Below are 24242 nucleotides of genomic sequence, written 5' to 3' on the forward strand. Positions count from 1 at the left end.
TTACCTTCCCACCAAAGGCAGTCCTTATTTTTGTACTTGCATTTTTACATGCTTTCGAACTGCTAGGTTGGCAGAAGCTGGGACAAGTAACGGGAGCTCACTCTGTTACGTGGCGCTAGGGATTCAAATCACCGAACTGCCAACCTTTCTGATCGACAAGCTCAGCATCCTAGCCACTGAGCCACCATATTAAACCACAGACTTTCTTAATTCTGAATTCCTGGATCTTGTTAGTCATCTGACCACTTCGATCTCTGACATCATTTCTTTGAATTCCTGCCACCCAAAGATCATCTTTCTCTCTCTCTCTCTATCTTTCCACCATATCTGATCAAGATTGAGAAATGAAAGTTGTGGGTTGCAAAACATTTGCCAGACTGTAATTATATCGCAACTTTTGAAACAATTGCAAAAGATTGTGCACGGCTTCCTATGAAATTTATTTACCTAGGGGTATCAGGATCTCTTTCCCCTCCCCTCATCTTTGGTTGCTAACAGTATAAACAAATACAGGCAGTTAATATTTAGCTTTGCTTACTATTTATCTTAGCAAGCAGAGTACCGCACTTGGATTCATTCTGAGGTTTTCCAAATCTGCAGTCATGTTTCCAGTTCTGTTGAGCTTATGCTTGGCTGGAATAACCCATGTTGCTCTTGCGAATAAAGGTAAGTGTTTTTGCATTTTGCTTTAACAAGATGGGAATATTATATTTCTTGGGAACTGATCAGTATATTGTGGCATGAGATTTTTGTAGATCTCCCCCCACACACGCCTATTTTCTTAAATGGTGCCTATGCATGTTAAGGGACGTGGTGGCCCAGTGACTAAGACACTGAACTTGTCGATCAGAAAGGTTGGCAGTTCGGTGGTTCGAATCCCTACCGCCACATGACAGAGGGAGCTCCTCTTACTTGTCCCAGCTTCTGCCAACCTAGCAGTTCGAAAGCATGTAAAAATGCAAGAAGAAAAATAGGAACCATTTTTGGTGGGAAGGTAACAGTGTTCTGTGTGTCTTTGGCATTTAGTCATGCTGGCCACATGAGTATGGAGACGTGTTCGGACAGTGCTGGCTCTAGATGAGCACTGCCCCCTAGAGTCGGGAACGACTAGCAGATATCTGCAGAGGGAACCTTTACCTTTACCTATACATGTTAATTTGCATGTATGTATGCTCCTTTTATGAAATCAAAAGTGTTGACCATATCCAGAGTCCTATTCACAAATTCTGCTGCAGTCAGTAGAAACGTGCCTCCTGAATATTTCCAAAACGTGCGAAATGAGATTTTCATCTTTGTAAATTGCTCCTACAAATCCACCCCCAGGGATGGCATCTCACTAAACGACACTAAAATGTTACTAGAAATTATCTGATTAACTGTCTGAAAGTTAAACTAAGTGGCATATCAATGCAGCTCCTTCTTTTTATATTGTTTCCGAGATAGGGAACGTGGCACAGAACTGTCTCCTTTTTCCTTTTCTCACTGGGGATGGTCTCCAAATAGTCTCCTTCCCTAGTAAGTTGGGAGCTATTTTTTTTTTGCTGGGGAACAGAATGAGACGATTTTTATCCCCATTCTGTATCTCACGATTCTTTTTTTCTTCAATACAAAATATAAGCACAGTATTTTGAACATAGGCAAATATTTGTGTTTCTTTCACATCTCTAGTTTAACTCTAAGCCAGAGGTGTCCAAACTTGGGAAGCTTAAGACTTGTGGACTTCAACTCCCAGAATTCCCCAGCCAGCCATGCTGGCTGGGGAATCCTGGGAGTTGAAGTCCACAAGTCTTAAGCTTCCCAAGTTTGGACACCTCTGCTCTAAGCCTTAGTTTAGGACCTGTTTTAACATTAAATAAAATCTTCAAAATGGGTTAACAGGTTAAATAAAATAAAGGAGAATACTTACAGCTCAGGTTTGAAATGAGGGGTCCTTGGTGCTTTCTGAGCTTTGTTGTTTTCTTGCAGACTTTCATTACCCAAAGTAGGTAACGTCATCAATGCTAGTCAGACTAGCACTGATGTTATTACCTAGTTTAGGTAATGGTTAAATAAAAGATTAAATTTAATCTGTTTTATTTTTTTTATTAACTGTTTTACTTGCTTTTTTAAAGTAAAAATATCATCTCCCTCACCAGAATAGAAAGTCAAGTTGTCAGCTGAAGAAATAAAAGCATAAAATATACCCCAAGGATACTTATGATTAATGCTACATTATATTTCCGTTACATATCTCAAAGATAGAAATATTCTGGCTGATAGCTCTCCTGTTATTAATAAGCAAGGCTGCAATTGCTTGCAATTTTACAGTGAATTTTCAGCTAGGGACTTTGTGAATTGTAGTGTAGGATTTAATTACCAAGCCAAGTTGTTTCATCTAAATTTGTGAACTCATGCTTCATGCACAGCAGGAATGAAGAATCTCGGAAAGGGGGAGTCGTGTGAAAGTATTCAGAAGGCAAACTTTGTGGTTCAGGTGAAATGCATAAGTGGAAAGATGTATAAAACATCATTGTTCAGGACCAGGATCCCTTCCCCCACTGTGTGTGTGTGTATGTGTGTGTGCACATACATACATATATTCCATTTGTTTAATATTGATTTTGCATTTTTTTATTATTATGTTTGTTGGCTTTGCTGTTTTTTCCTGGTTCTCCTTCCCATGGGAGGGTGTGTAGGGGGGAACAGATCCTGGTCCTGCACAATTGTGTTTTATACATCTTTCCACTTATGCATTTCACCTTAACCACAATGTTTGCCTTCTGAATACTTTCACACGGCTCCCCACCCTCTCTCTCTATATATATATAGAGAGAGTGCAAAATGAGATTATATACATACATATGTGTGTGTGTGTGTCTCTGTGTGTGTGTGTATCAAAATGTGCAATAATAAAAAGAAATAGAAAGGAGCTTCCAATGTTCTTTGCAAAATATATAATTATACAGTTATCTCTTATCTTTTTTTTATATTGTTTTTTTTATTTTTCCATTTTCATAACATATAATTACATGTATACTATTACATAGCCAACATCATATTGTATTATTAAATGTTTACATCAATTCACCTTACCATCAGCTCCCCAAAATAATTATTGACTCTTTTGTTCTCCATGCACTATATTTGTACCTTATCCATCATTTTCTTCTCCCTCTCTCCTCCTCCGCCCTATCTCCTTTCTTCCCTCTGTCATCCTTCTCTTCTCTACTTCCCCTTCCTCTCTCCTTCTCCTCTCTCCCCTTTCCACTCCTCCTTTCTCTCCTCCTCTTCCCCCCCACCCTCTCTCCTATCACTCTCTTCTTCCTTTACCTCTCTCCTCTAATTGACACTCTTCATCTCATGTACTTGGTATAGTTCAGCTTCTGGGTGAGCTCCATTTTATGTTGATGGTATTTATAATTTCTTTTCAATATACATATTTAATTTTGACATATATCTTCCTTCTTTTTTTAAAAAAAAAAGAGAACAAAAAAGTATACATATATAGTCATTGTGCTTTTAACCCCCCCCCCTCAGCCTATTTTCGCCGAGTTGTAGACCTGATTACAATTCCTAGCTATTCTCATCATTATATTTATATAATTATATATCCTTACATGTTCCCAATTTGTGATTCTGTCTTTAAATCTCAATAGTTTACCATTGTAAGTATATTTCATGTTCCCTCTCCATTTTTCCATATCTTGGATTAGATTACCCTTAATTGTCTGTAAATAGCAATCCTTGCTGTTCAATGTTCATTACAATTCCCTTAGTCTACTATATAGAATAACAAATGGTACACATCTCACTTTATCCATCATCTTAAAGGTTCTATAGATATCCATGTTTCATATATTTTAACCCATGCTTAATTGTCCTTCTATTGTCATATTCAACCAATTAGCAACTAAGTTTAATTATCATGTAAAAAAGTAAATCACAAACCTCTGCTTTACAATCTCCCCATATCAGTGTCATATTTATACATATTCCATGTCTTTTGACCTTTATTTAATTATCTTTCCATTATCATATTCAATCAGTTGGCAACTCCATTTTATTGTTATATTTAGGAATAAACCCATCTAAACTTTATATTTTTCCATATAACAATTTCTAGTTGTCCGATTTTTTCCTAGTAAGTCTTTTGTCCCACTTCTCTGTTCCTGCCTTCTCCCTTTTCTTTGTTTTGACACATCCACCCTCTTGAATTTTCCCCACTCCACCATCAAAAAAATCTGTTATATTTCTCTTTGTTGGGGCATAATCTCCTATCTCAATTTTCCCTATGCCACTGTCAACCTTCGAAACATCTTTTGTCTGCTTTTTATTCCCTTTTGTTGGGACACATCCCCCTTTACCATTTTCCTTATACCACTGCCAAGCCCAATGGAGTTTTTTATCTGCTTTTTATTTCCCACCATTTCTACCCTTCATTATCTTTCCTCAATTCTTCTTTCCCCTCTTCTTTAAATCTCTGCTTCTCTGGGTTCAGAATTCTATTTAGGCTTGATTTTAATGATTTAGGCATATTTTTTATAATTTCATGTAGTTCTTCAAATTCCCAGCTTTCCATGATGTCCAGTTCCAAAGTTACAGTTAGTTATACAATTCTAATTTCAGAGTTCTGGTCCACCTTAAATTTATCTACTTCAGCTGCTATGGGGAAGAGCAACGGGAACCATTTTGGTCTTTTGTTCTTCCTTAAATGTCCAGTTCCAAAATTGCAGTTAGTTATGCAGATCTTATTTCGAGGTTCTGGTCCACCTTAAATTTAGCTAATTCAGTTTATGTAAAAACAGAAGAGAAACTGGGGCCATCTTGATCTCTTTGCCTCCTGCTTTTCCAAATTCTGATTTATGGCAGTTGGTTAATTAAAAGTAGTGCTTTTTTCTTGATTTTTCTCCCTAATTGGAGTTGCTTAAGATATATTAGTTGGAAGAAGTTCAGATGAAATCTCTCAGAATGTTGGGTTTCTATTTCAAATCCAAAACCAAATTTAGAGATTATATTTGAGTGGGTTTGTCACTTCTCTGCTTTCTCCCTTTCTGTCTGAATTTATTCCAAACAAATAGCTTTTTTTTGGGGGGGGGCTAGTGTTTCAACCCTCAATTTTCCCTTTCTTTCTTTCCTTTTGCCCAAATCCAGATATGTCTATCAATATTATTTGTACTCTCAAGATCCTTTGCCTTTTCAAAGTTTTGATTTATGACTGTGGGTTAAATGAACCTTCTTACTGGTCTTTCATCTTGTCTCCTGTATGCTCCTGTTCAGTGCTTTGGCTGGAAGCTGGCTTCTGTGCAGCCATGCTGCCGCCCCTACTCTAATTCAGAGGGCAAATCTCCAATCTGCGAGGGACCTGTTGCCTCCTTCTGGGTCTGATGAGACGCTGCCCCTTCTTCTCCCCCCCTCCAGGGGGCTTCTGATCCAAAAAGGATCTTGAAATAGGTTTTTCAGACAGGGTTCATGTGAGGCTCTTGAGAGCTCACATACCCCACGTCCGTCCAGCTGGAGAGCTTCCGGTCAAATCCAGTTATCTCTTATTTTGTAGCCACAAAAAGGTCTCTTTTTTTCTACTATACTATTATTGTAAATCAAAAGTTCATTTTTTAATATTTCAAGCAAAAGTCTATAATGGGTTTCCAATTGGCAATACATTTAGATGTCTTTTCTCTCATCAAAGAAGTCAGTCTAGCCATTTCTCCAAGTTTCATCATTCTCACCAATCATTCCTTCATTGTGGGTAATGCTGATTTTTTTTCATTTTTGAGCCTATCATAAACTTGTTACAGTTACCATATTAAAAAAAATATCTGGGATTCTTTTCCAAATGTTATCAATCAGTCCTACTGATTGATAAGAAAAGCTCTGGTTTTAATTGCATATTAATCGCTAATATCTTCTGAATCAATGTTCATTCTTGTTTGCAATACAAAGTTCCATCTAGGTAAGTTAATATTAGAACAAATAGAGAGAGAGAGAGAGAGGGAGGGAGGGAGGGAGGGAGGGAGGGAGGGAGGGAGAGAGAGAGAGAGAGAGAGAGAGAGAGAGAGAGAGAACTTTCATAAGATCTGAAAAGAATTCCTTCATTTTTATGCCATTGTTATATCTACTATGATTTTCTGCAACACTGTCTCAGCAATTAAACTTAATCTAGATGTATCCTGCAGGGTGGAAACATTACTTAATAACTACAATTGAAGGCTAGAAGTCAGTGGTGCTACTTAAAAAGGCAAATTAGTGAATACTTGACATATTACACAGCAAGGCAAATTTAAACATTTGGGATATGGCTTCTAGAAAAAAAGTTCTGAGACCAATTAAAATTAACAGATGAAGGTGCTTAATAGTAATAGCACTTACAGTATATACTGCTTGACAGCCCTTGCTGAGTGGTTTACAGAGTCAGCATATTGCCCACAACGATCTGGGTCCTCATTTTACCCACCTCAGAAGAATGGAAGACTGAGTCAACCTTGAGTCTGGTGAGATTTGAACTGCCAAATTACAGGCAGCCGGCAGGCAGCAGAAGTAGCCTGCAATACTGCACTCTAACCACTGCCCCATCGTGGCTTCAGCACAAATTAGCAAGAATCCATAATATTCATTATTCAGTATAAATATCTAAATTGCATATAGTGGCTGGGGACTCAAATGGAAGAGAAAGAGAGAATATGTCACTAGAAAGTTTTCCACTGGACTTTTTATTCCTAGTTAGCTGTTTCTGTTTGTTCTATCTTATCTTTCTTTCCTTTTGTGTTTCATTATCTTATATTTTATTCTTTAAAAGAAAAAGCAAATGAAGAATGATGGACCTTGATCCCACTCTTCCAAACTCTGATATACTGTTGTTGTCTAAATAATTTTATCTTGCTGGGCTTTGATGTTTAGATTGACTTTGTTGTTATAGAAATGGCTTGAATTAACAAGAAATGTAAGGTTGTAGCTGTAAACTTTCTTGTGTTCTACTGCAGCTTAAAATATATATATATATATCAGAAGTCACTGCTTTTTCTTCCTCTTCTTTATCTTGGTGCTTTTTCTTTCTTTTTCTTTTGTCTCTATTTGTATTTTATCCTATACTAAAGTTTAATACTTTTTAAAAATAAAGAATTTATGTTGCATTCATGTATCCTTTGGTCTCATCTGTGAAAACAGACAATATATTCATTAATATTAACATTGAAATGAGATGGGTGGCAAATAAATAAACAACCAACCAAATAAATAAATAAAAAGATTATGGCTCCAGGACCATATAAAACTACTGTTCATGTGCCAATATATCTTTTCATACATGACTTGTTCGTGCTTGGTGTCTTATAGTTTGCCCTAGGCCTCCTGAAGTACCTCTGGCTACCATCAACGTAAATAAAGAAGCATACAGACCTGGAGAAGACATTGTCTATCATTGTAACCCAGGTTATATTCCCCAGTCTAGCACAAGGAGATACATATGTCCTTCATCTGGTAAATGGCCTACCATTACATTCAGATGTATACGTAAGTATGCCCTTTCTGTGGTTCTTTTTTCTTTTTTTGCTTTTTCCACACAAATCAATAGTTTTGCTTTTTTGAATAAAAACCAGTTTTTTCTATTTGTTCTCTTTTCTATGAAATGTCTCTAACTTTTGAAACATATTTGAATATTTGAATCTTCCACATTTCCATGGCTGCCCTTCTGCCTCCTCTCCCCATCAAAATCATGAGAATGAGGTCATATTCTTGATGTAAAAGCCTTTCTATGTACCAAAGTTTTAAGGGGACTTTTTGCCACAGATCAATCCTAAAAGAGCTAGTCTGGTGTAGTGGTTAAAAGCACCAGACCAGAAATGGGAGCTTTAGTCCTGCCTTAGACACAAAGCCAGATGGGTGCTTTTGGGTCAGTCACTTTCTCTGAGCCCTAGGAAGAAAACAGTGGTCAACTATTTCCAAAATCTTGCAAGAAAATTACAGACAACTACTCCAGGTAGTCACCAGGAATCAATGATGACTTGAAGGCACACACATATGTAGACAATAGCAATAGCAATATACTGCTTCACAGTGCTTTACAGCACTGTGTAAATTCCTCTCTAAGAAATTTACAGAGTCAGCATATTGCTCCCAACAATCTGAGTCCTCATTTTACAGACCTTGGAAAGATGCAAGGCTGAGTTAACCTTGAGCTGATCAGGATCGAACTCCTGGCAGTGGAAAGCAGAGTTTGGCTGCAACACTTAAGACTTATATACCGTTTTCAAGTGCATTACAATCCTCTCTAAGCGGTTTACACAGTCAGCATCTTCCCTCTCCCCTCCTCCTCAAATAATCTGGGTCCACGTTTTACCCACCTCGGAAGAATGGGAGGCTGAGTCAACCTTGAGCCTGGTGAGATTTGATCTGCCAAATTGCAGGCAACCGGCAGTCAGCAGAAATATCCTGCAGTACTACACTCTAACCCATGGGTCGTCAACCTGGTCCCTACCGCCCACTAGTGGGCGTTTTGGGATTCCAGGTGGGCGGTGGGGATTTCGGAGGTTAAAACCTCCTTTTGAACTAACGCGCACGAGAATGCGTGCGTTAGGAATTTCGGAGGTTAAAACCTCCTTTTGTGCGAGTGGGCAGGCGAGCGCAAGCGCGTGCACAAGCAAACACGTGGGAAGAGGAAGGGGAGGAGTAGAAACTGTTAGCAGGGACAGGCAGAAGCGGAGCAGAGCAGTTGCAAAATAGGAGAAAGAAAAGGCAGGAGAGAATTGTTGTTGGCTAATAATAATAAGTGGGCTAACTAGCTCAGCCTTACTTTTGTACATAGCCCTAAGGACGATAAAAAAAAGGAGATAAAAAGGAAAAGCACCGAAAGAGGAGACCTTTGTTCCTTACTAAAATCGAACCAGATATCAAATATTTAGTCTTGCAGCATCAGCCTCAAAGATCTCATTAATCACTAGTAAAGCTAATTTCAATTTACTTTATTGTTTTCTAATTAAACTTTATAAAGTTAAACACATTATAAACATGCATAAAGTAGAAATAAAAAGATAAATGTATGTACATTTCTTTTTTAAAAAAACACCCTCCTTTCTAAAAAATATTCCGCACTTGCGCAAAAACTGGTGGGCGGTAAGGAAATTTTTCCATCAAGAAAGATCCATTAGTGGGCGGTAGGTAGAAAAAGGTTGACTACCACTGCTCTAACCCGTGCCAGGCTCAGTAACATTCAACGGGTGATGTTTTAGTCAATATAATAGCCTCACAACCAGTTCCATCGGATTTCATTGAAAGATGTTTGTGGTGTGAAGCACAGCCCCAGGTCAACAAGTGTTGATTCTGAGCAGGGGTGGGTTCTGCCTGTCTTTACTGCCAGTTTGCTCATGCGTGCTGGATGCATGCTGTGTGCGCATGCACAGTTCAATTAAAATTGTTCTGTACATGCGCAGAACTAAAAAGCAAGATAGCGGCAGCAACAGCAGCAATGAGGGAACTGGTTTGGGAGCGTGGCAGGCCTGGGTCGCTGCCTGCTCCAGTAGCCCACGCCACCATACCACTACCGGCTCGGCCTGACCAGGCCGAACCGGTAGGAACCCACCACTGATTCTGAGTCATCCAGCTTAAGTTACATAGTTCTCACAGCATGTTTCAAGTCTATAGAGATTCTCAGTCATCCAGGTCATGGTTGTCCCAATGGTGCTTTTTCAAGGAAGCAACTGGACTTTCTTGTTTTTTCTTTTGAAGATGTTTCGCTTCTCATCTAAGAAGCTTCTTCAGCTCTTACAGGAGAGTGCAGCTGTTTGCAAGGATTTATATTCTTTGTGGACAGCTGTTAATTTCCATCCTTTTAAGTACTTCAACTACTCTCTAAAACTGGGATGTCAAACTCATGTCATCACATGACGTATTGAGACTTCCCCTCTTTCGCTAAAACAGGATCTGTGCACATCCTCAGATCAAACAGTCACATTAATAGGACAATCATCACCATGGGTACGTTAAATTAATCCACAAATGCTTCGGCTTCTAAGTCGGAGCCTACCCATAGGCTTTATTTGCAATGGCCTCCACACTGGTCCAGATCACTGACTATCTATTACCCTTCTTTGAAAAAAAAATCCTCCAAAATTGCTTTTGATAATGCACAACAGATGGAGACATCAGTAAAAGCTTTTCTTGCTCTGGTGAGAAAAGCTGTAATTATTGGGGTTTTTTTGTCACCTAGTTATTAAAAAGATTCTCCAATCATGTTTAAAAGAGCAAAGATAGAGAATACATTAGGCAAAAAATAAAAATAAAAATGAAGGCGAACTATTCTGAATGATGTGGCTTCTTGAAGCTCACATGATGTTAGATCTTTTTCTTAGGGGCAAACATGTTTGAAGAAATGTTTATACTAAACATTTAAATTATTCCTATGGCATCTGCTATGGATGTAGTGGCTCAGTGGCTAAGACGCTGAGCTTGCCGATCAGAAAGGTCGGCAGTTCAGCAGTTCGAATCCCTAGCACCGTGTAACAGAGTGAGCTCCTGTTACTTGTCCCAGCTTTTGCCAACCTAGCAGTTTGAAAGCATGTAAAAAAATGCAAGTAGGAAAATAGGAACCACATTTGGTGGGAAGGTAACAGCATTCCGTGCGCCTTTGGCGTTTAGTCATACTGGCCACATGACTACGGAGACATCTTAGGACAGCGCTGGTTCTTCGGCTTTGAAACGGAGATGAGCACCACCCCCTAGAGCAGTGATGGCGAACCTTTTTTGGCTCGCGTGCCACAAGTGGGGGGAGCGCAGGGGGGTCGAGTGCGGGCGTGCCGCACCCATAATGCAACGCGCGACCACCCAGTGCGCATGCGTGCACAACGCGCGACCACCCCATTTTTACATGGTTTTTTTGCCCTCCCCAGGCTCCAGGGGCTTTATAGGAGCCTGGGGAGGGCGAAAAGAGCCTCCCCCAGCCCCCAGGAGGCCCTCCGGAGGCTCCAGGGACTGTCCGGAGGCTTCCCTGAAGCCTTCGGAGCGCTTAAAACCACCCTCCGAGCAAACCGGAAGTGACTTCCGGGTTGCTCGGAGGGTCATTTTAAGCGCTCCAAAGGCATCAGGGAAGCCTCGGACGGTCCCTGAAGCCTTTGGAGCGCTTAAAATCACCCTCCGAGCAAACCGGAAGTGACTTCCGGGTTGCTCGGAGGGTCGTTTTAAGCACTCCGAAGGCATCAGGGAAGCCTCGGACGGTCCCTGAAGCCTTCGGAGCGCTTAAAACCACCCTCCGAACAAACCGGAAGTGACTTCCGGGTTGCTCGGAGGGTCGTTTTAAGCGCTCCGAAGGCTTCAGGGACCGTCCCTGAAGCCTCCGGGGGGGGAGAGGCTCTTTTTGCCCTCCCCAGGCTCCTATAAAGCCTTTGGAGCCTGGGGAAGGCGAAAAATAGCTTTTAAAAAGGTGAACTCAGCCCTGACAAATGGCTCCGCGTGCCACTTGTGGCACGCGTGCCATAGGTTCGCCATCACGGCCCTAGAGTCAGGAACGACTAGCATATATATGTGAGAGGAACCTTTACCTTATGGCATCTGCTTCCCAGCACTGTCTTTCTCCAGAAGTATCTAGCCTGAGGGAGGGCGGGGGGTAGACTTGATTACTTAATCTCCACAGATCTCATCCTTTCTGGCCTGTTGTGACTAGAACACGATTGTTCCTGAGTGTAAGCAGGTGAACTGTGCTATTATGCTTATGGGTTTATTGTCTTAGTTCATCAAATAGAAAACGATCTATTGTTCATAATCTATCTACCCACCTACTGGAATGAATTGGCTTAACTTGGCGATTGCTTCTTGTTTACAGTGTATCTATTTCTCTCTTCCCCAATTAAATATTAATAAACACATGTATATATATTTATATATATTTATTAAAACAGCCAAGAAATGCCCCTATCCTGGACCCTTGAACAATGGAGAAATACACGTCACTGACCTCAACTACCTGAGTGTCATAGACTTTTCCTGTAATACTGGGTAAGTTTGTATACCAGCCTATTGGAATAAACCTTTATCTCTCAGAAATTAAATTTGTAGCATGTAGCTCATATTATCTATATTAAGTACATGAATAATGTTCTTTATTCTTATTCCCTGATTTTTAAATGAGGATGAATATCTTGATTTAAAAACATTTGGAGAAGGGGGTGTTAATGGGACATTTTATTTTTAGCCTTAAACTAAGGGTTGATAGTAAGTGTTCAGGAACAACTCACTGGAGAAGAGCCTAATGCTGGGAAAGATTGAGGGCAAAAGAAGAAGGGGATGACAGAGAATGAAGTGGCTGGATGGAGTCACTGAAGCAGTCGGTGTGAGCTTAATGGACTCCAGAGGATGGTAGAGGACAGGAAGGTTTGGAGGGACGTTGTCCATGGGGTCACGATGGGTCGGACACGACTTTGCAACTAACAACAAAATATATCCTTGAAATAAGTCAATGTCTATGTTTGTATTTTTCTTTCTTTTTCTTTATATACATTTCCACACTTTTATTCCTATTTTCCTTTTACTCTTTATCATTTCTTTTTGTCGTTAGTTTGTGTTGTTTTTAATGTGCATGCTTTGTAAAATGCAATTATTTTGCACAATTATTTGGGGGAAAAACATATTCAGTCCTTATAGGTTTTCCCGGGAATATGATATTATTGTTTCAGGAAAACAAATACCGTAAGGGCCAATTAGAAATCTCAATCGGTAGATTTTATGACTCTGTTGGCAAAACAGTTTCTAAGGTCAGTTGTGATATGTTGCAAACACTATTAAAACGTGCAAAGAAGGAAAATAAAATCAAAACCAGGCTTTGGCCCTTATCCTGCAACACTATTTAACTCACCCAAAATTCCTCCTTGGTGAGTCTGGCAGCAGACAACTACGTTCACTAGATTTTCCATTCATGGAGTCTTGCCTACCTTTTCCAGAAAGTATCTAGGACAGGGGTCAGCAACCCGTGGCTCTGGAGCTGCATGTGGGTCTTTCATCTCTCTGCTGCGGCTCCCTGTTGCTCAAACTATGTGTCATAAAACCGCCAATGTGTGATACCCGCCGGCACATAATTTATTGAGCTTTTTGACCCCTGGTAGGATAAATCCAAGAAAAGAAACGTTTCTGAAGAAAAGAGAACATTTAATTCAACTACATATGCCAGTACTGTGGCAGCTCAGAAAATAGTCAGGCATGGGAAGGGTTTTGTGGCTCCACGTGTTTTCTTTTATGTGGGAAATGGGTCCAAATGGCTCTTTGAGTGTTTAAGGTTGCTGACCCCTGCCCTAGGATCTCATGAAGCCTTGCACCAAGACCATAGGATGGCGAACCTTTTTTGGCTCGCGTGCCATAAGTAGGGGGAGCGCAGGGGGGGTAGTGTGTGGGCGTGCCACACCCATAATGCAATGCACGACCCCCCAGTGTGCATGCGTGCACTACAGGCACTCCCCCCATTTTTTTCATGCTTTTCTGCCCTCCCCAGGCTCCAGAGGCTTTATAGGAGCCCGGGGAGGGCAAAAACAGCCTCCCCTGCCCCCCCGAAAGCCCTCCGGAGGCTTCAGGGACGTTCAGGATGCTTTCCCGAAGCCTCCGGAAAAGTCAAAACGACCCTCCGAGGAAACTGGAAGTGACTTCCGGTTTGCTCGGAGGGTCGTTTTGGGCGCTCCGAAGGCTTGAGGGACCTTCAGGACGCTTCCCTGAAGCCTCCGGAACAGTCCAAACGAACCTCCTAGCAAACCGGAAGTCCGTTCCTGAACTTTGTTTGCCCATAGGGCCTGTTTTTTGCACCCCGGAGGCTTCAGGGAAGCTCATGAAGCCTCCAGAGGGCCTCCGGGGGTCGGGGGTGGCTCCTTTCACCCTCCCCAGGCTCTATTCTATAATGAGAGGCTCCCCCCTGCTTTTTTTTGTCTAAATATATTCCCCCCTATTTATTATTTTGAAAAACTAGGTAGGGAAGCAAAACTGTCCACATCCATAACTATGTGGGTGGAGTTAGATGGACTTTGCAGCAGTTTGCATCATTTGAGAGCTACATTTGACCTTTCGTGAATGGGGTGCTTGGAAACCATGGTGGCTGAATTTATATAAGACAGGAAGCCAAATCAAACAAAATATGCTAAAGTGGAATGCAATAAATGCTCCCCAGTCATTACAGGTAGTCCTCGACTTACAATCACAATTGAGTCCAAAATGCCCATGGCTAAGCAAGGCAATATTTAAATGAGTTGCGCCTCATTTTATGACCCTTTTTGCCACCATTGATAAATGAATCACTGCAGTTATTAAGTGAATCATGTGGTTCTAGCTTCCCCCATGGCCCTTCCCTGTTGGAAGCTGACTTGGAAGGTTGCAAATGGTGATCCCATGACTCTGGGATAGTGCAGTTGTCATAAATATAAACCAGTTGCCAAGCCCCTGAATTTTGATCATGTAACCATGGGGATGCTGAAACGGTCGTGTTGATAATGGCCATAATACACTTTTCTCAGTGCCATTCTAATTTCAAACCATCACTAAGTAAATGTTGTAAGTCGAGGACTACCTGTACTGTTATTGCCTGAGCCCCTGCATTGTTATTAGATGATGTTTAACAAGCATGATGTAGCCATTTTCAGAACTGCTCTCATGAGAGTATTTTATACCCAGGTTTGTTCTTGAAGGACCAACAAGCAGCCAATGCCAGGCAGATGGGAGCTGGAATGCAAGACTGCCTGAATGCCAACGTAAGTATGGCAAGATATTAATATATACATACAACGAAATGCACCAACTGTCTCGCTAATTGGAAGAGTGAATTTACCCAGGTATTTAACATTTTTCAATGAGCACACCTTTAGATGGAAAGACAATTGAAATAGGAAATTTCTTTTAAAATGATTTCGATCAGAAACATTCCTGAGGAAGAGCTACAATATTGAAAAGGGTTGAAAAGAAGCCACAAACAGAAAACTACATTTATGGTTCGACTAGGGCTATAATACTTGGCCTGCAAAATTTAAAATGACCATGAGGTGGTAACAAAGAGTGACAAGCTTTGGCTGCCATCTAAACCGTAGGGCATGGGTAGTCCTTGACTTGGAAAAACAACTGAGGCCAACATTTCCATTGCTAAGAAAGACAGTTGAAAAAAGAATTTTGCTCCATTTTATAACCTTTCTTGCCACAATTGTTTAAGTCAGGGGTGTCAAATTCGCGGCCCACAGGCCAGATGCGTCACGTGCTGGCCACACCCATGCCCAGTTTAGGGAAGGGGGGGGGAAGTCATGATACATCACATGACGCCACCGTGACACTGTAAGTTTGACACCCCTGGTTTAAGTGAATCATTCAGTAATTTAAGTGAATTTGGCTTCCCCTGTTGACTTCACTTGTTGGAAGACAGCTGGGAAGGTTCCAAATGATAACCACATGATCCAAGTCAGTGCAACATGAAATACATCCAGTTGCCAAGCATCCAAATTTTGATAACGTGATCATGGAGTGAAAACCGGTCATAAGTCACTTTTTTCAGTGCTGTTGGGATTTCAGATGGTCACTGAACAACTGGTTTTAAGTTGAGGACTACCAATTATTTTGTAGCCCAGGTGTGGTAACCTTAGCTTAGCACAATATTCAAATCTGCTTTGTGCATTTTTCAGTTCTCTTCCAGGTTTATTCCTGAATAGCTACATATGTAAATCTTATTCATATAATCAATGAGAACCATTTGATGGATTCCATTATGTAAAATAAATAACGCCAAAATACAACTTGAAAAAGGGAATTGTAATAAAGTTTGAGGAAACCTCAGAGATTTGGTTTACACAGTCTTTACTCTAGAAACTCTTTTAAAAATTACATTGTATGTTGTTCAGTATTTTCTTAATAGCATATCACAATTCCACTGACCGCACATTTAAGTTTAATCCCCAGTTTGGTGATGTTAGCAAACAATTTGCAGAAATCAGCTGCCAACATTTTATCAATTTAATAAACACTCTTAAGATGCAATTATAGGAATTCCATAGGACAAAAGTTTAAGTGCGATTTATAGCGTTTTGGGGAGGGCATTGTGTTAAAACAGATTTACTTTCTTTTTCTAGCTGTGATTTGCCCTCCACCTTCAGTTTCTGAATTTGGAGCTCTCTCTTACCATAGAATTGAGTCTGGAGATGACTTTTTTTTCCAAGACATAATCCGATTTAGTTGTCTGTCCCCTTTGGCACTGTTTGGAAGTGAAACAGCTACCTGCCAGGCTGATGGAAGCTGGACTGCATTACCTGAATGCAAATGTAAGTCCTATAATATAGTATTGGTAGCTGGGAATTTTGGGGTTGTATTGGCAACATATCTTGAGAGAGAACCACACCGGAGAAAGCTGGCTTAAAGTAAGATTAGGTAAATTGCCTCTGAATGGTCTCCCAACCATCACCTAGTAGGAATTCTTTGATTAGGGCTCAATCAACTTTGGAATCAGGACATAGAGGACTTTTCTACAGGTAATCTTCAGCTATTTGCCTCCAATACATAAAGCAGCTGGACATAAACCTCCTGAAGAAAGTGCTTCTCAAAATTTCAACTCTCTCCTCCGCTCTGGTCAAAGTGATGGACAGCTGTCCTGTCTGGACTCCCTGCTTCTTTCTCCTTGCTTGGGCCATCAGCGGGAGGAGAACACTTTGGATACCCTACAAGAAAATTTGGTTGAAGGCTTTGCCCTCAGCAAGATAGGAGTGCACCGAGGATGACATCCTCTGTTCTTGCTGTCCAAAACAGTACATGTTCCTCACATTGGGACAAGCTGGAAATATAGGTTAGCCCAAAATGTGAGTCCTGGATTTCCTGTTTTCTCTTTTCTCCCCCTAACAGCTGTAGAATGTCCGCCTCCAGAACCAATAGAACATGGATTCATAAACTTTGGTCTTCGTGGTATTTTTCATTATCAAGATACTGTGAATTATGGTTGTTATCCACCTTACACTATAGATGAAGCTTCAGAATCAAGGTGTGAGAAAACAGGAACTTGGTCACATACACCAACTTGCAAAGGTAAAACAGCATATATTGTATTTGTTCAAAATAGCTTTTGATTTTTTTAAAGTATCTTAACAATGTAATGAATGTTCATAATGGTTAAGCTAGTTTATTTAATAATCCATCATATCAGAATTCACAAATGAAGAGGAACACAGAATGTTTAGTAAATCTACAAATGACACAAAATGGGAAGGATAGCTAATACCTTAGAAAACAGAAATAAATTTCACATGATCTTGATAAGTAGAAAAACTCAGGTGAAAGTTACATAATTGAATATAGCAGAGATAAGTAAAAAACTTCACTTAGGAAGGAAAATCAAATGCATAGAAATAAATACAGGAGTATCAGACTTGGTAATCATTTTTATTTTTAAAGATTTTGGAGTAGCTTTGACTGTATATTGAATATGAGTTAGCAGAATGATAAGGCTAGAAAATCATTTTTTAAATGCATTTATTGCAAGTAATTTTTAGATACTTTAGTCATTTGATTTGGCTTCATTCTACTGTGGTCAGACTTAAGCACTGTTTCTGAGGATCACATTTAGCATCGGTTCAGAACAAGTTCAAAGAAGAAAAGGAATGACATCAAAGGACTAGAAATTAAATTGGATAAAGAGAGAATGAAAGAACTGGGCATGCTCAGCCTTCAGAAGACTAGGGCTACTTAAAGGATGTCACATAGAAAAAGTCAAACTTGTTCCATTTATTTTAATTGAGTGCAGAATATGCAATAGTAGATTTAAAGCTATAGGAAGCTTAAAAGGTTAAGAAGTTTCTTTCTGATAATATAAGAAATGTTTAGTTATTTACTATTTATTTACCATCAGAATCTGGTAGCTTGTAGACCCCATCAGCAGACGAGCACTGACTGGCAGGAACTAGAAAATGGGCTTTTTCTGCTGTAGCCCCTGCCTTGGGGAATATTTTCGCCTCAAGAGATCAGAATGGCCCTAACCCAGGTGGCTTTTCAGTTTTAAAAGCTTGACTATACACAGTAACTGGACCTAGGGCGGGGGAAATGCAAAGGGCCTCTTAATTGGCTTTACTATTAGCTGATTAATCACCAGGGCTGTAATAATTTACTTTATGGATGGTGTTTTTTTTTTACTGTTTTAATTCTTTTCAAATTATTTTGTTTTATAATTTTAGCATGGTAAGCTGCCCAGTGTCACTTAGTTGAGATGGGCAGCTATAGAAATTGAATGAATGAATGAATGCAAGAATGAATGAAAGCACAATACAAAAATAAATTCAAGTCAGTTACAGAGAACATCATAATAATCAATCAGCACTTATCAAATTGAGGCAATGTTGGCTTTCAAAGGCTGTGGAAAATCACTCCATTTTTACACTCTTTCAAAATGATGCCTAAGTTATCACTGGCTACCTCAAGAAGAATGCTAGTCCATAGGATGAGGAGCCCAGTTGAGATATTGCCGACTCTGGGTGCCCCCACCCGTCTCACTTCCCTGGTGTGGGACCCTCTACCATTGTCATCCAAGAAACTGTACCAGATGGGCTGGTTTTACCTGGAGGTGCTGATCTTGGAAATACCTCAGAGCCAAAACCATTTAGAACTAAAAATACTGTAATAATAACCAAAACCAACCTTTGAACAGCAGTGTCTACAGTATTGGTTTAATTTGGGTGTGATGACCTTACCTATTGGCAGCTAGGCTGCCGTCTTCTGCAGAAGCTGGAACTTCTAAACAGTCTTCAAATGTAGCCAAGGTAGCTGGGAGAAATGTGTTCCCAGTATAGCAACTGGGTCTCCCCCCCCCTCCATTTGTCTGTCATTTTGAAGTATGAATCTTTCAGATAAAACATGTAAAGGTATATTTATCATATATGACTAGCTGCTTTGGAACACACACAATATTTTAAAAAAGGATGATACAGAAGATTTATAAAGATGATTTTTAAATAGAGGTTGCTGTGTAAAATACACAATAAAGTTGAATAGCCTGCCTTTGACAACATTTACTTAATTTAGAAAATCACCAGTTAAATAAAGTACTCAGGCATTTCATATCCCACGGTGCTTCTATGATTGTTGACCAATGATTTTTTAAAACTATGCACTTTATGTTTCTTCTTCCTCTTCCGGTAGCACCATGTAACGTACCAGAGGGAAAAGCGACAGTGTTATACAATGGGCGGAAAATAAAGGTGAAAAAACTTAAGCATATACAACATGCTGAGATCATCTGGTATTTCTGTAAAAGTAAGACAGAGAAGTGCAGTTATAAAGCACCAACCCAATGTATAGATGGCCAACTTTCAGTCCCTGACTGTTTTGAAGGTATGAACATGTTCTTTTTTCATTATTATGGGAACAGAAGACGTAACTTTTTCTACATTAATTTGGTTGGCATTAGGGAAACATGAAATTACTGGAAACGTCCAGAGTGTCCAAGAATGGAATGCCTAATAGGAGGTTGAAAATTAAATTTAATCTATCCATCCATCCATCCATGCCCATATCCCTCATAGAGATTACACAAGATCTATGCCTAAACATCTTTGAAGCCGCTGAGTATGTAAGATACTTCTCTGTGATGGGCCCAACCCTCTGGAACGACCTCCCCCCCCGATATTAGAACTACTGTTGATCTCCGCTCCTTCCGTAAGAAACTCAAGACCCACTTGTTCAAATTAGCTGGCCTGGCCCAATTGTAATTGTAATCAGAAATATAGTATAATCTAATCCTGACCTTCCTGGATGGCATTTTAAATTTTTAAATTTTGGGGTTTTTAATTGGTTTTAATTGGAATTATTTTAACTATCGTTAGTTTGGTTATTGTACAGATTGTGTGTTTAAGTTGGTTTGTCTGGGTTTTGTGTTTTGCTTTGTTGTCTATTGTATATTTATTGTCTGTACACCGCCCCGAGTCCCTTCGGGGAGAGGGGGCGGTTTATAAATTTAATAAACTAAACTAAACTAAACTAAGATATATTTGTCTGAATTTTGACCACTAATCTGCGGATGTGAGGAGCTTCCCACCCCTTCCACAGTGGTCGTGATGTTACAAGAACATCATTTCCAAACGTTGGTGTGCTTGCTTCCTATTGCACAAATATAGTAAGAATAAAGTTTTTCTGCATTGGAGGGGAAAAGGTATGAGAAATTAATATAGCTGTTATAGTAATCATACAATTTCTAGATTAATTTCATAAATACAGGATGGCTCCCCCCTTCTCCCCAAATCAGATATTGAAGAAGCAACCACGTAAACAGAGCTTTCCTAGAGCTAGATTGTGTGTTTACTAAATAAGGAACTTGACTATATCAATGTGTAACTTATTTTATACAGAATACAACTGGTTTGTATCCTGGTTCAAAACAGATCCAGCAGACATGACTCCATGTGGAAACTAACTGAAGATATCATCTCCCTGTCTGCCATCGTATTGAAAAAGAAATACTTATAAATGGAGAATACCTTCAAGATCACATATTATTTTTCCAAATACATGTACCAGCATATGTACTGTTTACTTTGATGTGATTCTTTTAATATTTTGCTTTGCAAATTAACCTGATGAATCTACTAGACTGTATTGTACTACGATGCATAAAACACCCGGATACTTTTTAGCTTTGATTTAATAAAACACGTATAAACCTCGACTATGAAAGTTTCAAGATACTTTATAAAAATATGTTTCCAATCAGTAACACTTTAAAGATTGTTAACTGACAATACTGTTAACCTCTGTATGCCTGATGAAACGTTCCAGGGTCTTGGGTACCTACCAAGGTCAATTCCTCAATTCATAATTTCAGGCAAAACTGGGACTTTCAAGAAAAGGTACTTTCTTGTATTGATCTTAACAAGCAGTTAGAACAGCGGGGAGGCGGGGCTGACGTCGCGACGGTACGACGTGGGATCTTGAAGCTCCAAGATCACCGTCGATATCTCTGTCACTGGATGGCCCTTTTGGACCTAAACCATCCCGTACAGATGGTGATAGAGAAGGGCACATCCTGCTGATCCCTGGGACATTGCAAAGTCCCTGGTAGATCCAGGAGAACCCCTTTTTTCCGGCGACAGAGAAGCAGCCATTAAAGCTGAAGGTTGGGACACCTCCAGAAATGGAAGGCAAGCTGGAGAGAAAGTGTGTCGAATTGGTGAGATAATTTTTATTATTAGATGAGAGAACACCAAAAAGATTAAAAGTAAAGTTAAAATTGAAGACAGAAGAGGTTAAGCAGTGAGATTAAGCCTGAGTCAAACTTAGCGTGTTATTTTGAACTGGATTGATTTTATTTTTATTTTTTTATGACTTTTTAAGACTTTCTTTGTTTTTCTTTTTTCAATGCCCTATAGTATTTTCCTTTAGAATTTTTTCTTTCTTTCCTGGAATATAAAGAGGGAAATGAAAGTAGATGAAAAGAAGTAACACTGCCACTTATTGGCTTGGAGGCTTGGAAATATTGTTTTTTCTTTTCTTTGTTTGAGCATTAGATAATCTTGTGCAAAGAAGACATTTCAAGGACTCTGAACTTGTTTATTGAAAATGATGGTGGGATGAGCACGGATTGTTTATACAGGTGCTCCTCTGGGTACTATCAATAGTTGGACTGGAGTGAAAAGCTTGGAGTTGAAAGATTGCAGTGAACTTGGAAAGAGAACTGTTAACTTTGTTTGGAAAAGAGCCTTGGATTCTATATAGTGGCAGAAAAGTGACATTGCAGATGATTATGCAAGAAATTCAAAAAATATAAGAAAGAACAGAGAACATTGAAAAGAGAATAGAGAATATTGTACAAAGAACAGAAAAAACAGATGGAAAAATTGAGAATATCCAGCAAACAATGATGAAATATGAGGACAGATTTCAAAAAGAGGGAAATGAAGAAAAAGATGAACAGAGATAAGAAAATTGGAGATATTGACAGCAGATTGAGCGTGGCTGGAAAAGACAAGAGTGGAATATTGAAATTGGAGATCGACAGACTAGAATTTTACCCCAGATTCCAGAGTATAGAAGAAGAAAAGGGAGAAAATTTGGCAAAAGCTATGATAGAAATGCTGGCAGTAGCATTGATGATAACCAAAGGGAAGATGATGGAAGGAACAGATGAGGGGTTTGTAGCCTTTGCAAGATATACAGTGAAATACAAGTTGCCAAGAGATGTCTATATAAGATTTACTAAAAAAGCAATTAGAATACAAATACCACAAATGGAAAGAGACAAAAGTCTGTACTACTATTGGATGGATACGGGATGATGTAATGAAATGCTATAATAAAAATTAATCTGAATTTATTTAAATTTAGAATATTTTGTATAAAATGAAGTAATAATAGTTATAGTCAAATAAATGATTAACAATGATAATAATGTATACATATATACTAGATTGATAATATGAGATTTTATATAATTGGTAAGTGAGGACTATGGAGATGATGCACAAAAGTTTTGTAACCAAAGATAAACAATTTTAAAAATATGGGACGTATCTTATTAATGGTTAGACAAAAAATATATGGAAGTGAAATATGCTAGAGAATTTTATAAAGAAGTATTACTACTGGATGGGCTTAGGATGATGTAATGAAATGTCATAATATAAATTTATTCAAAATTTAGATATCTCACATAAAATGAAGTAATAGTTATTGTCAAATAAATGTTTAACAATGATAATAATTGTATACATATATATCAGATTGATAATACGAGATTCTATATAAATTGTAAGTGAAGAGTATGGTGAGGATGCACAAAAGTTTTGTAACCAATTGACACACTGTACGAAATTGAAAGATGGTTTTCTGTTTGTCTATGTTTGTTTGTTTAAAAAAAACCATGCAGTTAGGACACTGATGGCAAACCTTTTTTTGCTGGTGTGCCAAAAGTGGGGGGAGCACAGGGGGGGTCATGCATCAGCGTGCTACACACATGCTATGTGCGCGCCCCCCCAGCGCGTGTGCATGCGTGCGATCAATGACCCCCCTGCTTTTGCCGCAGTTTTTTCACCTTCCCCAGGCTCCAGAGCCTTTCTAGGAGCCTGGGGAAGGCGAAAGCAGCCTCCCCCCCCCCCCAGACATCCTCTGGAGGCCTCAGAAGCTTCCCTGAAGCCTCCGGAGGGCGAAAAATGGACCTACAGGGAACCCGGAAGTTCGGGAATGGTGACTTCTGGTTTGTCCGTAGGGCTGATTTTCGACCTCCGGTACCTTCAGGAGGCTTCCCTGAAGGCTCCAAAGGGTGAAAAACGGACCTATGGACAAACTGGAAGTCACTTCCAGTTTGCTCGTAGGGCCAGTTTTTGCCCTCCCCAGCACATTTATACTATTATACCAGCTGTATACGCACTACTTTACATTGTAGCCAAGAGCCATTTCTTCAGGGTTATCACATGAAAAGATATACTTAAATGTTTACAAAATGTGAAGGGGTATACTCACTTTTGTGATATACTGTACCACAGTATTGTACATTACAACAACAGCTGTATTTTCTCCCATCTTAACATATCTTAACTTTTAACATAATTATTTTGAATTAACGCACAATTTGTATTTGTCAGTAATTCCCAAGTATTTTACCTTTTCAATCTCAAACCCATTTTAGTCATCTTTTATATTCTTCAATATCTCCTCCCCCGCCCATACACACAAAACAACAACCCAATGAAGCAACAAATCACTGGGGTGTAAAGAGGCACAGAAGATGAAACAAAACCCAGTTAAAGTAAGAGGTATAGATTGCAGCCAATCCAGGCAGCAGCTCCTTTTTTCCCTCTCTTTTAAGACCGTTTCTTTGCCTTTAATGCAGGAAGCCAAGATGGAAAACTCCAAGTTTCCTTGTCCCTATCCAAAAAGGGAGCGTCCATACTAATGTAAAGACACGATCGAAGGCACCAGTCCTTTCACCATTCCCAACACTCCTGGAGGACACTAAAACCGGAACCCACCCCCTTATTAAAAAGTTATACATGTAGTCTTCGATTTACAACAATTCATTTAGTGACTCTTCGGAGTTACAAAGGCACTGAAAAAAACCGACTCATGACCCCTTTTCACACTTATGACCGTTGTAGCATCCCCACAATCACATGATCAAGATTCGAATGCTCGGCAACTGGGTCATATTTAGTGTCCTGTGACCCCCTTTTGCGACCTTCCGACAAGCAAAGTCACTGGGGAAGCGTGATTCACTTAACAATGGTGTTGCTTCTTTAACAACTGTTTAACAACCCTAGTGATTTCCTTACCAAACGTGGTAAGAAAGGTCCGTAAAATGGGGC

At 39.6% G+C, this 24242-nt stretch overlaps 1 protein-coding gene across 1 annotated transcript; it reads left to right on the forward strand.

Annotated features, from left to right (window-relative positions):
- The first annotated feature begins 509 nt into the window (after window positions 1–509).
- On the forward strand, window positions 510–20609 carry APOH (apolipoprotein H). Its single transcript, XM_081935289.1, has 8 exons — window positions 510–666; window positions 7309–7485; window positions 11862–11958; window positions 14608–14684; window positions 16044–16232; window positions 16807–16986; window positions 19090–19281; window positions 20295–20609. Exons 1-8 carry the CDS (start codon window positions 603–605, stop codon window positions 20357–20359), a joined length of 1041 nt encoding a protein of 346 aa, XP_081791415.1. The 5' UTR covers window positions 510–602; the 3' UTR covers window positions 20360–20609.
- The last annotated feature ends 3633 nt before the right edge of the window (window positions 20610–24242 follow it).

The sequence above is a fragment of the Natrix helvetica genome (genome assembly GCF_964273705.1).
Source record: "Natrix helvetica genome assembly, chromosome: 1".
Classification (NCBI taxonomy): domain Eukaryota; kingdom Metazoa; phylum Chordata; class Lepidosauria; order Squamata; family Natricidae; genus Natrix; species Natrix helvetica.